Source organism: Spea bombifrons, chromosome 2, assembly GCF_027358695.1.
Source record: "Spea bombifrons isolate aSpeBom1 chromosome 2, aSpeBom1.2.pri, whole genome shotgun sequence".
NCBI classification, from domain to species: Eukaryota; Metazoa; Chordata; class Amphibia; order Anura; family Pelobatidae; genus Spea; species Spea bombifrons.
Window position 1 is genome coordinate 127629309 of NC_071088.1, and position 14821 is coordinate 127644129.

The window sequence follows — 14821 nt, forward strand, 5'->3', positions numbered from 1 at the left end:
TTGTGCTTGCCTTTGGCGGAGACGCAGATCAATTTGGGAAATATACGAAATCACGGAGTCTAGTTCTGTGGGCAAATCTCTGGCAGCAGTCTCGTCTTTGAGGGTCTCAGAAAGTCCATTCAGAAAGGCAGCCACTAATGCCTCATTAGTCCAGTTCACCTCTCCCATCAGGGTCCGGAACTCTATAGCGTATTCCAGAAGTGGACGGGAACCCTGACGGATGGTAAAGAGCGAATTAGAAGCAGTGGCCCTTCTACCCGGAGTATCAAATGCGGCACGTAGACTGGAAACAAATTCAGCATAGGAGCGCACTGTAGAGACGTTTCTCTCCCAAAGCGGTGAAGCCCATGCCAAGGCTTTATCCGTAAGGAGTGAAATGACGTATCCCACCTTGGCACGTTCAGTGGGAAAGGCATAAGGAGACAGTTCAAAGTGTATCTCACACTGGTTCAAAAAACCTCGACAGGTTGCTGGATCCCCATTGTAGCGTTGGGGTGGAGGCAGGTGAGCAGGAACCGTGGCCACTGGTAACGGCGGTGGAGTAGGAGCCGCCACAGGTTGAGGTGCTTGCTGCGAAGGATCAGTACGCTGAAGCAAGGTCTGAAGAGCTTGAGCAAATTGATCCAGACGATGATCCATCTCGTCAAGTCGAGCCTCAGTGGACCCTTGTCCTACCGAAGCGGGTCTCATGATGGCCTTCTGATTCTGTCACGGCACAGCGTACAGAGGAGACTCCGTAGTCAGGTAGGACTGCAGGGATGGTCCAGAGAGCCGAGGTCAGGATACCGGAGAGCAGGAAAAACGAGGAGCAAGCCGAGGTCAGGATACCGGAGAGCAGGATAAACGAGGAGCAAGCCGAGGTCAAGATACCAGAGATCAGAATAGTCAAAAACAAGCCGAGGTCAAATACAGGAATCAAGCAGAGGAACGCTATCTGGGTGCTAGCACAGGGCATAGACGACCATCAGAAGGCAAGGTCTTAGTGTTCTGAAGTCTCTTAAGTAGGCACAGGAAGTTAGGCACTAATTGGAGATCTCCCGCCAAAATTTCAAAGTGCCGTTACGTCACTTCCTGCGCGGCCATCTTGTGGTTGGCGATTGCGTAATCGTCCTATATAAGCAGGTGCAGTTTCCTCGGCCGCCACTAGGTGGCGTGAAGAAGAACGCGTCCGGACACCAGAGCTGGACCTGTGAAGCTGCTGGGAACGCGACGTGGAAGAGGTAAGTTCCCCTTCCATCTGCAGCGGCTGTCTCTGCTGCGCAGAAGCGGGGGGTCTCCCCCTTCTCCGCGGCGGCTGCGCCTGCCCTGCAGAAGCGGGGGGTCTCCCCCTTCTCCGCGGCGGCTGCGCCTGCCCTGCAGAAGCGGGGGGTCTCCCCCTTCTCCGCGGCGGCCGCGTCTGCTGTGCAGAAGTGGGGGGTCTCCCCCTTCTGCGCGGGGACCGAGGTTGCCGTGCGGGAGCAGGGGGTCTTCCCCTACCTCGCGGCGGCTGCTGCTGCCGTTCAGAAGCGGGGGGTCTCCCTCTTCTTCGCGGCAGCTGCGGCTGCCGGACCGAAGCGGGGGGTCTCCCCCTGCCTCGCGGCGGTTGCTGTTGCCGGCCGGGGGACCCAGCGGGTCTCCCTGCCGGTGGTGTGACAACCCCACTTTAAAAAAAAAATTGTATTACTAAAAATATCTTGCCTATATGGATGTGGTTCAAAATAAAAATAGTTCAACTCTTACTTCAGGGCAAGTAGGGCTAAGACATGGCATAAGCACGAATATTGCTCTTGTCCTATAGCGTAAAATATCATTGGTCCTTAAGGGGCTAAACATATGGTTGATTTAGAGTTTTGCGGATGTGATAACTCTTCTTTGGATGCAACAATTTGTGTAAAGGGCAAGAAATATTCATACACAAAATCCATCATGTTCTGTGAAGATCAGTTGTACATCTCTTATAGTAATTTGCAATTATAGATGCAATTTCATACTTTGACATTTGTGACACATTTATATACAACTCCCATTGTTCACTTGGCTGAATGACTTAAATAAATGTGCAAGTTCTGCTGTTGCTTGCTATGTTTAATTGTATGTATATTTCTTAATGGCTGTGGTTTGAAAAGCTACCAGGTAGTTAATATGATTACAGTCTGAACTTGTGGGTCTGTAATAAGAGTGGATAACATTGTAATTGTGTGTTTTGTTTTTGGGGGGTATAACCACTGTTGGAAAAATGTGAATTTCACAAAACCCAAACTCAAGAAAACAAAAAAAAAAAACCCACTAAATATGTTAGGTTGACTTTGAAAACTATTTTTATTTTCAGAGAGAACAGGATATGAGAATGGGTGATATGGGCGTCCGTGGATCAATAAGCATGGGAGGTAAAGATTCCATTAAAAAAAAATAAAATAAAAAAACATTTAAGTAGTTCTCCATCCTTTAAAAGATTTTTTTGAGACTGTACATAGCGGACAGTTGGCTTTTCAGGTTTTGTGGATTGTTTTGCTCATAAATTAATTAAATGTGTTTGAAATGTATCTTAACCATGTTGGGAAATGCGTTTCACTTGTTTGTTGGGGCCTCTTTAACTACATTCTGTTTTCTAATCTTGTCAGTTTAAATGACACAGCCTTGAAATATTTACTTTCTACCCACAGCTGAAATATTAAAGGACATCTTGTTATGCTCAAGTATGTATATGTATGTGGGTGTGTGTATATAATTATTGATTCTCTTTTCCTATATGACCAAAAGTATGTGGACACCTGACCATCACACCTATATGAGCTTGTTGGAATTCCCATTCCAAAACCATGGACACTGATATGGAGTTCCCTCCCCATCTGGGAAGGTGTTTTGCAAGTTATTGGTGTATGTTTGTGCCTATTCTACCAAAAGAGCATTTGGGAGGCCAGGCATGGATGTTGGCCGAGAAGGCCTGGCTCGCAGTTTGCATTCCAGTTCTGTCTCCAAAGTTTTCAGTGTGGTCGAGGTCAGTTCCTCCACACCAAACTCATCCAACCATGTTTTTACGGACATTATGTTGTGCACAGAGGCACAGTCATGCTGGAGCAGGCAAGAGCCTTCCTTTGGTGCCACAAAGTTGGAATCATACATTTGTCTAAAATGTCATTGTATGCTGTAGCATTAACATTACCCTTCACTTTAAGTAAGGGGCCCAAACCCTGACAAACCGATAAAGACCATTATCCCTCCTCCACCAAATTTTACAATAGACACTATGCGTTCTGGTAGGTAGCATTCGCCTGGCATCCTCCAAAACCCAGATTCATCCATCAGACTTCCAGATGGCATAATTGGTGACTTCAAAGAACGCATTCCCACTGCCCTGGAGTCCGGTGGCGATGTGCTGTACACCTCTGCAACCGATGCTTCACATTGCGTATAGTGTTCTTTAGCTTTTGTACTCTGTAGTGAGCGATGTTACAGAGGACAGGCTTTTTGCTACGTCCTTCAGCTCTCGGCAGTCCAGCTCTGTGATTGTGCGCGGTCTATGGTTTTGTGACTGAACTGTTACTCCTGAACACTTCCACTTTACAATAATAGCACGGTGGGCCAGGGCAGATCTAGCAGGGCAGAGCTTGAACCATGAACTGACGCGTGGCAAAGGCGCCATCACAGTGCTACATTTAAAGGTACTGAGCTCTTGAGTATAGCCCATTCTGCTGCCAGTATTTTTCTATGAAAATGCCACCTATGGTCTTTATGTTATGCACATGTTGGCTGTTAGTGTGGCTGAAACATGTAAACTAAATGAGTATGTTTTTGGCCATTTAGTGTATAACAGAGTGCCTGCTTCAACTAAACGCCCCCTTTGCAAATACTTGCAGCCATTCCTCACCTGGCCCATTGCTTTGCTGGAGATGTGTTCCATCCTCATAAACGAAATTCAGCCAGGCTTAACATAACCTCTATTATATGAATGCCAGTTTATTTCCTTTGTTTTTTTATTTAATGTAAAGCTCTGTTATTTTATAACCCTCATGTATAATTTCAACAGTGAATTTTGTGTGTGGTGCCGTTGTGTGCAAGAGGCCTAAATTGTTCTCACAACAACGATACGAGGCAATTTGAACAAAAAGCCTGTTCTTGATTAAATCAACAAGCTAATAGTTATTTGTTCGCTTGATAATTCAAAGCCCCTCTTATAAAGCTGCTTGCAAAATCTAGACACACGTTGGGAATTGGATAGATTGTTGCCTTCTCTGCTTTCTGAGTTGTCAAGCGCAGAACTTTGGCCTGGTAGGTATTCCATAGGAACAGGTAGCTTACATTTTTGTGATTGTTAATAAGTGACAGTTCTTTTTTTATGCAAGTTGTGCAGTTTATCAGTATCGGATTGTACATATTAAATCAGATGTGCTTTCATTCATATGCTAACTGAGTGGTTCTTTTACTTTTGTGTGATCCCTGACACAAATGCACAGCTATTTAAGGTTAAAGGGATGTGATTACCAGAATACATCTCCTGACTCTTGCTATACATAACTCCATATAGATCCACTAAGGGGTGCTTGCACAATGGGAGGGGGGGGGATAGAAAAAACACAACAGTGTAGATTGTTATAGTAATTGTAGAATATAAATCCGTGTATTTTACGCACTCACAAGAGGAAAATGGTCTCTAAAATAAGAGGGGGGAAAAGACACAATGGCACAGTACCCTCACATCTGAAATAAAGGAATACGTTCCAGAACACTTACAGGAATATATTGCACATAAAATGAGATGTGCAAACGCTGCAGTAGGAAATATATTCCTTCTTGTGAGTGCGTAAAATACACAGATTTATATTCTGCAATTACTATAAAAATCTACACTGTTGTGTTTTTATATTTCCCCCCCATTGTGCAAGCGCCCCTTAGTGGATCTATATTATGTTGGGCAGTCGGTGTCTTTTCTTGGGTTGCAGCTGTATACTTTACCCCAGTCAGTTCTGGTGATAACTTGGTGAACGCTCCAGCAGATGGCTAGGGTCTAACGAGACCCCTGTGTATATGCATGAAAATACTTTTTTTCCCTAAATATTCCCTTAACATATGCTATATGATAAACATGTGTAGCAAACCTTACTCTTAACAAGCTTCATGTTTTGCATTTGCCTATAAATGTTCTTGTTGAAATAAACAGACAGACTGCTAGCTTCTATTTTATTTGATGATTAAACCTTACAACAAGTCCTGTGATCACCTGTACAGTCTCAAAAAATTCTTATCGATTTGTAAAACAGAATTCTATGTTAAACAGTCTCTCCTTTAAGTGGATAAAAGCTGGTCTTAAATGTTTCACAATCCCATTCTGCATTGACTATTGAACTTTGCAACCATTGCAGATAAACTAGAACAGCTCTTCTAAGTATAGATTGTCTTACATAGATACCTATAGCCCAGCACCTGCTGGTAGCCAAGGTCCTCCTCCCATGATGGGGATGAATATGAACAGCAGAACGACAATGCCTGGCCCTTCTATGGGTTCTGGTGCCGCGATACCTACTGAGGGAACGGCCAGCCTGGGAGCAACAATGATGCCAGATGATGGATCAGTGGTAAAGTATCTGTAGTATTTGTTTCTAATCTGTATTGTATGTGTTTGTGATTCATAACGGAGATGGCACATTCCACTAGTATATGTCTGGCCCTACCCGGATACTTGATTTTTACTTGGGATGTAGGTATGCAATATTGAACTATTTTCTAAGAATTATCTATATGCTATAGATAGCGTATTTATATCCCACCGTCTACACTTTAACAATTGTGTGCTCAGGACAATTAACTTTGTCTTCTTTAACGCTTAACATTTTGGGACTCCTTAAAGGGAAACTTTCACATTGTGTTCCTCAATTTAGATGTTACTGTATTCCTTGAAGCAGTGTGAAAGTTTTAGCCAGTTCTGCTTTTTGAATAAAGTCTACTTTTTCCCTTTATTGCAGCTTGCAGTTATTTTGTTATAAATGCTAATTTGTCTGATAATTAAGAAGGACAATAGATATTTTGTAATTTTTAAAGTTTTTTTTTTTTTTTTTTTTTTTTTTTTTTTTTTTCCTTTTTGGATTTGGCTCCCCTCCTCCTAATATATGTTAACCAACAGCTCAAATTATTGGGCCGCAGTGCATCCTGGAGGCTAGCACGTTAAATCTGAGCTCTCTGTGGCAATGTGCTGTTTGATAGTTTAGAATCTATTCCATTACTCTGCATCTCCACAATTCTATTTTATAGCCTTAGGTGTTACCAAGCCAAACATCCCCGTGGGGTGACGGCTAGCAGCAGAAGCGTAGCTCAATGAGCCCTGAAAAGTATTTTATCTGTAGTAGATATTTCTATCTTTTCTAGGTCCTCTGTTTCCGCTAACCTTACAGAAGGGGTCTCATTAAATAAAGACGCTCGGAGTGGCTGTGTGTTCCATATAGGGGGTAATATTTACTGAACACATTATGTAATGACTGCTGTTAGGAAATGTATATGGACAGTACATGAAAACGTAAAATCGCTCTCTGGTCTCTAAAACTCCAGTAATGGAATAACAGGAATATGTTACACTAGTAGAGAAAAGTTTCCCTTTAAGGACAAAAAAATCACACTGAAACGCACATGTAAAACCTGATTAGTAGTTTAATATTCAAGTGTTTTGTGGGTAATCTAAAGTGTTGGAAGTTGGTCAGTTAAGCACGGCGGATAGTAAATGCTTTTTTATTTAAATTTCCGGTAAAATTGAGAATTCGTATGATTGATTTTTTCACAGCTTTACCTTTTCTCTGATTATTCCCAAATGATATCACTTGCTGTTGCTTTTACACAGCGTTTGATACTGTATATCTGTGACACTGTTATTTACACGGGTACCCTCCACCTCAATGGTGCAGGGAGCAGGATAGACTTGCATTTTGGGGGGTTTTCTCCATCTCTTTGAATTTGGTATGTACTTTGTTGCTTCGTAAGGAATATGATGTAATACCGCTAAATAATATTTTACTTTTTATTTTACTCACTTTTTGGTTATTTTTTGTATATTTTTATGGGAAGTTCCATCTTGAGTTAGTTAATGGGAATGGGGCTATTTTGGTGACTGAAAAACATATTTTTTTCTCTGTTTAAACATTGTGCATATTAACCCGTTCAGGCATGAGGTTTTCATAACCAAAGGACAAATATTTTGTTATTTTTACCAAAGGTTTGTTAAACCATGATTCACTTTCCATATTTGAGGAACCGGCATATTCTTTGCAGTCTAACTTTTTCTTCTATACCGTAAGTGCCCCAGCTGAACAGTGACCCAATTCAACCATGTTCAGCAACTTCTGATTGCAGTTATACCCCACACTATTGACTTAATTTAGGGGGTTTAGGGGTAGTTATATATACACATACATACATACATACATACATACATACATACATACATAGTTGTACTTATAGTGGGAGGGCTAAAAAAATGTATTTTATAATTATTTTTTTTATTATTTTTGCACTGTTCCCAGAGCCTTTTGGGGATCTCTCATACATTCTTTTTAATGCTGGTGATGTCATGGTGACATCACTGTGATCCCAATCAATCTTTATTTTTTTATTTAATATTTTATTTTTCCCCCTTTTTTGAAAGACCCTGCTGAGGCTCTCCTGTCCTCAGGTGGACTTCCTGTGGGGGTCAGCATTGACCCCTACCGGAAGAGAATGCTGGATTGGGCATTTCTTGACGGTGACTAGTGCTTTTGGCAAGTAGGCAAGAAACCAGCGATCACATCAAATTAAAGTTATGTACTTTAACACACTATTTTTGTTTGATTCTTAATATTCGTTCAAATGTTTTTTGTTTTTTTTTAAATTAATTTAACTAAAATTGTTATTAATCTAGTGTAAAGCCTTTTGAGTTGCAGGCTTAGAAAGCTCAGTTCTCTCAAATCTCTGACAGCAGGCTGTTGCAGCCATGTGCATCAGAATTCCCTTGGTCCGTTTCCGCTTAATTCTCAGTGGAAAACCTCAGTGGTTTAGTCAGAACTTCAGCACCGCTAGACTTTCATTCACCAAAATACCACAAGTGGCACGTTAAGGTATTCTACAGCAGTGTTTCTTAACATCAGTCCTGAAATATCCTTAATACGTGGAGACGCTGAACACATGAATCGGTTTGTGTCTGATTGCGTAATTTCTGAGCTCTGATTTTTAGAAACTCTGCTGATTTTTAGATATCTATCAGATGGAACTTCACCTTTTGTTCTATAGAAATGCGTTTTTCCAAATGCTCTATCATACTTATAAATTCCTCACAAATTACATCTAGTGAGAAATAAAGCCTGACTGTTTTGCGCCACAAAAAAATATACTATGGTTTTGTTTTTTTGCTTTTCTTATTTTTCCTTAAATCATAAATGTAGTTTAGTGACTAATGTAATTGCTCCTCTCTTCCTTCTATGTATGATGCAACTTCCGGACTCTCTTCTGAACTTCATGACTGCGCTTTGTGAATTTTTCCAAACATGTTGCCAATACCTTTTAATTCTTAATGGACTACGTAATGAACAATTGCACTCTTAGCGCAATGATAGATTTCCACAAGCATCTCCATCACAGATGGGCTCCCCCATGGTTAACAGAGCAGGAACTGAAGCTGCTCCGCCAGCAATGGGTGGTGTAAATGCTGTTGGTGGTGGTGGACCTGGTGGCTTTGGTAGAGGAAATCAAGGGGGAAATTTTGAAGCATCTAACAAACGACGCCGTTATTAGTACATCATTCCATACTGTTCAGAAAAAGGTTCCACGAATTCCGTTGGAATGCCGTTTTTTTTTTTTTTTATTTTAAAGTGTTATACAAGACCACCCTTTTGACATACATGTAGTATTTGTAGATTTTTTTATGTACCCTCATACTTTTTATGTTCTGGTCAATAATGTGATATTAACATAATTCATTGTGATAGTTGAATGTGACTTTGATCTAAACTATATAAATACATATATCTATCTGTGATGGTGTGTTGCATAAAAATGTGTTGACAAAAAAGCAAAGCTACATGTTGAATGGTCTAATAAACTACATTTTAAAAGTAGAAATTAAATCTGAAGCCCAAATAAAGCAAGGGGCTGTATTTTAATTTGTGATTTGTTTTATTTTTTCTTACCATAATCTATGCTTATGCAGCGTAAAATATTAAATTGGAAGGTCTCTTGTGGCCTTAAGAAAAACAAAATAGTTCCCAGAATAAAAACAGTTTGCCCGGCTCTGCGTAGATCACATTGACTGACCCATGTCCATCTCCGTAAAAGTAGCCCCTGTTTTGTTATTTAAGTTGCTTACGGGGCAACTATAAGCCTCCACGTATTTATAAAGTCAGCTGGTACCATTTCTAACAAACCCAATGTACAAATGTAATTGAAACTATATCTCATTTGTACTTTTATAACCATGTAAAATGTCTTGAATCTTGTGTTGTAGATGACTTAGATGTCCGGTCGCATTTTTTTTAACCTTACACTACATAAAATTACATGAAACAAGACTGGGAACTGATTTTCTTTTTCTAGCTAACTGTGGACGATAATGGTTATAAAATTATTTGCCATTGTTAATTTAGGATTTTGTATATATCTCGCTATTTAAAATTCGCATAACAAGGAATGTTCTTCACTTCCATTTTAAGAGACAAACATAAGGTCGTTTCTGTAGTAGTTATTTTGTGATGTTGCTCATATGCTTTCTATAAGATTCACACTGGATAATAAAACAAGCCTGGCTAGGTTTATGGTTATGTTGTTAGTGCACTGGAGAAAACAAGCTCCTATCATCATCATTTAGTGAAAAACTGTTGTCTACACAGCTTTCAGCAAAATTAAATGGTTTATTAAAAACTGTATTTAGCTTGTACTCTTCGATTTTTTTCAAATTCAATGGAATTGCTTTGGAGGTTTTTCATTATTTTTTTACTTCCTACTACTTCCCTTGGGGTTCCCAAGACTTTGCAATTTTCCATTAATATGTTCCTCCACCTACTTACAAAAGCTGCTGCTATAATGCAAACTATAATAACAGAAGGAGGAATACGTTATCAATGATCATACATATCCTGAGATAAGTTAAGCTCCCACGCTACATGCATTAACTGGATCTTTAAGTATAGGGAAATGTAAACTAGGGTTTCAGAGTTATGCAGAACCCATTGATTTATCTCTAAGAGGTTTGAAATGGGTCTCTTAATGAGTAATCTCTCTGCCAACTGGTCATTTAAAATATTTCTCATCTTATTTTCATTATACCATGTATGTGAAGCACTGCCTAAAAGAAAAGTACTCTTTCCTGCTGCATCTTCTTTACTTGGGTGACATCGGTATTCCTTTGACTTTTTGTGTGGGATTTTAGGTGGACCTATAGAGGCCCTTATGCACAGCATTCAAAAGCTAAGCACTGCATAGGAGATCTGAGCTTTGCTCCCTTTTGTAACTTTTGCTCCATTTTGTAACAATTTCCCCCAACAAGAAAAACTTTGTTAACTTTGCCAAATTGTGGAAGAAACTTGTTCGGAAGGCTGCACTAAGGAAATGGCTCAATTTTTTTTTAGACAAAGAGGTCCATCTGGAAGGAAAGATACATTTGATCTTCAGAGGGGAAAATTTATTAATACTATTTTTAGCTTGTGCTTTTCGTGCTTCTTCTGATCAAACACCGCAATAAGCATCTTATAGAAATGCTAATTAATTGATGCTTTTACAATGAAGTAGAGCCCTAGGCGGGACTGTTTTCTTAATCCTGCTCCCGCAGAATTTCTGACCATTACCGGCCGCTCCTGCAGCGTGTGTGTTCAATCCTGCCTACTCCCGCAAACATCATTCACAAACATTCATTCCCTCATTCACAGATACTCATTCATTTACGCATTCATCCCCTCATTCACAGATACGCATTCATCCCCTCATTCACAGATACGCATTCATCCCCTCATTTACAGATACGCATTCAGATACTCATTAATTCCCTCAATCACGCATACAAACTTTCCCACCCCCTTACCTGAACTGCAGTTTTCCTGCAAGGCTGCCTTCGCGTTGTTCACACACCGCATCTCTTCTTTTGTCCCACCCAGGGGAAGCAGTAGATTGTTTAGTTGATTGGGCTAACAGACCTAGAACAAGAGAAAATAAATTACTGGATTTTGGAAAACTTATTTTTAAACTGATAGTAATAAAAATGAGGAGTTCCCATTTAATATTTATCTAAAGTATTTTTTTCCTATTTCTACTTTTCATATAATATTATTTACAAGAAATATTATTACAGCTGCACATGTGTGTTTGGTAGCACTAGTTAGCCCAACCTACTAAATGCATTAGCCGCTCATAAAACGGACTTGTGGTTGTCAAAATGTCTGGATGAAAGAATTTAATTTAACAAATAGGACCTCATTCGCATTTTCCAGGTCAACGTGGCCTTGGAGCAGAAAAAGTTAAACAAAATATCCCAGCTGCTTACAATGAAAACGAGGTAAAGGAAGTTTATCGAAAGTAAAAGGAACCCCATTGTTTCCATTGGCCTTCTCCTTAAATATTTTGCCTACTTGGCAGGTCATCTCTTATGGTTTATAAGTATGAATAAGGCACACGGGGACCGCGTGAACAAGTAACTTTGGAGATTATACTAGGTTGATTAAAATTCAAGTTTTCATTTATATTTGACATTTGGATCATAGTCTTAATACCCTTTTTGTTTCATTACACAGTCAGCGATATACAGGATAATTGTGCACTGAAGCTCCTAACTCTTTACTGTGTCATGTCTATAGAGACACCACAGACCATATTTATTAAAAAAAAAAAAAAAAAAAAAAAAAAAACACAAATAGATCTTTGTGCTTCATCTAAAGTTTTATTTACCAAAACAGTCAAGCTACATCATGTATGTTTTAGTATCTTAATTTCCTTTCTGTGACTGGAATATCTTAAACCACTGTTGTATCTCTAATGATATTTTGAAATATAGAAAACCAAAAGGCTCTACGAGGCCAAAATGTATTTAAGTACTCTTGCTATTATACGGTTTCGTTTTAACAACACCTATGGCCTCGTTTTGAACCGTCTGAACTATTACAAAAGACAAATTAACTTCTGAGCTCGGGTACTGGACAGATTATAACACCGTAAATTGTACTTCTCACAATACGTTGTGGAAATGAAAAAAAAAGATGTTTTAAGATGTTTGGAGCAGCAACCAGAGTCCCATATCTACTAGTACAGAGAAAAGGTCGCCGTCCGAAAAACCCAGACCCCCCCCTCCAAAGTGAAAATCAAGAGATAATGGCTGGAGTCTGCTGGTCACGGGGCAGAATCTATTTGTAATGTGAAAATACTTTGTCATGGGATGCCGATGAGATGGCCGCAGGTAATAAACACCTAACCTTTCCCAGATTTTTTTTCCCCTGTGACATTGGCAAAAGGAGGGATGTATGTTCATATGACACATTTTTAATTTTACTTCAACTCCGAGTCTATAATGCGGTAGTATCGTTTTTTAACATGTTGTATTAAAGAGTTAGTAATGGAACGTAACATCTGGAACCTTTTATACATTAATATCATCTGATCTTCTGTTTTATGTACCGAAGGTTTGTTTGGTCATGCTTTAGGAGACTGAAATGGTTAGCACGAGATGGAAATCGTACCTTTCTCTTAATTTGATCCTATATTTAACCTATATTTAATCTGCATGCTTTTTGTATCTGGTAGTAGTTTATGATAGTCATTGAATTAACACCTTAAAACTTAAAAAAAAATGTTTTTAAAAAAGTAAATGTCTCGTAATATTTAGGAAACTAGTTTGGCAAAAGATCCAACGGGGCTTCAGGCCTCTTACTTTCCAGAGGGCTATCAGCACTAATAACACCCGAATGGTAAAGTTCAGCATCTGTTCTTAAAAGCATTGAGGCTAATGTTTGAAAAGGGATGTAAAGCATAGTATTTTTTAATGCTTGGCAGGCATATACAAACATCTGATCTGGTACCAGTACTTCTTACTGACTGCTGTAATGCATGAGTGCCAGCAATGTGACCTCTGTTTGCAAACCACGCTGATGATTTTTCCTAAATTTCACTCAATTAAGGGGTTAGTTGTAGGTATAATACATTATGTATACCTTTTAATGACATAGTAATACTAATACCCTTTATTAGATTAATTTGATTTAATTAGACAAGCAGCTAGCATTTACAGCATATTTTACTTGGCAGCCTTGACAATTTATTTAAAAAATAAAATCTTTTGATTTGTTAAAAGTACTTATTGGGGAGATTGTTTTAAAAAAAAATCCTAATGTAAGCATTTTGAAATGCTAATTTTGTGAGAATAATAAATATTGCTACATTATTAAAATAAGATTAAATCATAATCTAATTGGCTAAATCATAGCCACGCATAGAGGTCTCTTTAAAGTGTGAATTTATAAAATACAGAGATTATTCACTAAGGGGAGAGTTGTGGTTTCAGCTCCCTCACTGCCCTATATAACCCAGTGAACGTTTTGCTGCTGGAAGAGCTTGGCTGACCCTGTTTAATGTTTTATTAAATCAATGAGGGTCTTTTATTTCTTCATTTTACGGGCCAGCCGGGCTTATCTGAATGAAGTGAGGTGGATGAAGTTACAAATCATTTCACAACTCTCCTTTCAGTGAATAAAACCTCCTGTTGTTGTACACATATATATAATATATAATTTGCTTTCCGCGGAATTTACGTGTTCCACAGCCCTGTACAATGAGTAAGCATGACGTAAGTAGTGCATAACAAAAGAATTTGAGCTACGGAATATATGTCTGTATTGTATATGAATTTGGTTACATGATGAACTAAATGTAATTTAACTGGTATTTGTGATGTATTTTTGCCCACATGGTTTTCTAGTTTTAGCCGATTGTAACCAGCCAGTGTGTGTCTGTTGTGTTGTGCTTTTTTTGTGCACCGCGCTTCTCTAGGAAGATTCCTGTGATGAACAAGCAAGCTTCAGTGGTAAGATTGGAGAGAAAGATGCTGACTTTAAGAAATGTGTTAATAAATAGGGAAGTTAAAAACTTCTGTACTTGAGATATATATATATAGATATAGATATAGATATATATATATATATCTATCTATATATATATATATATATATATATATATATAGATATATCGTGTGTGTATAAATACATATTGTGACACAATACCCCTTCACTTTGGTACTCTGTCCGGGAATCTTTACTCACACACAGTCTATCAGGCTGCAGAGACGGCTCAGACACGAGGAGGGTAAAATAAAAGGATGGGCCTGTTAAATAAACAAATCAAAACAAAAGCCTTGCTCTTGTGAGCACTAACTAATACACGGTTCTCCAACCTAACTGCAGTTGGTATGCAATAATTGCAGCACTCAGTAGCTTAGCAGCTCTCTCCCTCTCAGGGAGACAAAATGATCTCTCTTGCTCTGAGATCAGGAGACTACTTAACTACCTCTCCCATTAATTAGTGGAAACAGGTGAGTGCTTAGGAGAGTATCCAGGAATCTCCGGACTGGATTCCCACCTGCTGGTCTTTGGCTGCTCACAAAATGTGGAGTGGCGCACTGGCCCGCCCTACTCGCCAAGTGCTCCACCCCAGGGACCCAAAATACACAAATATCAGACATGAATAATTCCATTATTAACTAGACATCTCCCTGGGGCTAGTAGAAACTATTGTTGGTAACCACTCTGCAAAATATAAGGGGATATATATACACTCCCTCCATTATCATCCCCTGCTTTCTGTCACATATATATATATATATATATATATATATATATATATACATATATACATATGA

The 14821-nt window shown here is 39.1% G+C and overlaps 1 protein-coding gene across 4 annotated transcripts in view; it reads left to right on the forward strand.

The window, feature by feature from the left end:
- Positions 1-14821, forward strand: part of PSPC1 (paraspeckle component 1) — a 46194-nt gene that overhangs the window by 17486 nt on the left and 13887 nt on the right. For 2 of the 4 annotated variants that reach the window (XR_008346321.1, XM_053456446.1), the window contains exons 7-8: positions 2309-2366; positions 5383-5552. The exons of 1 other annotated variant lie outside the window; for it this stretch is intronic. Coding sequence is in view for 2 of the 3 variants with exons in the window: in XM_053456446.1 (XP_053312421.1) it covers positions 2309-2366; positions 5383-5552 (228 nt within the window). In the remaining variant the exon portion in view is untranslated. Of the gene's footprint in view, positions 1-2308; positions 2367-5382; positions 5553-8538; positions 9096-14821 lie in introns of those variants that run through there. One more of the 4 variants, XM_053456445.1, reaches the window with a different exon arrangement.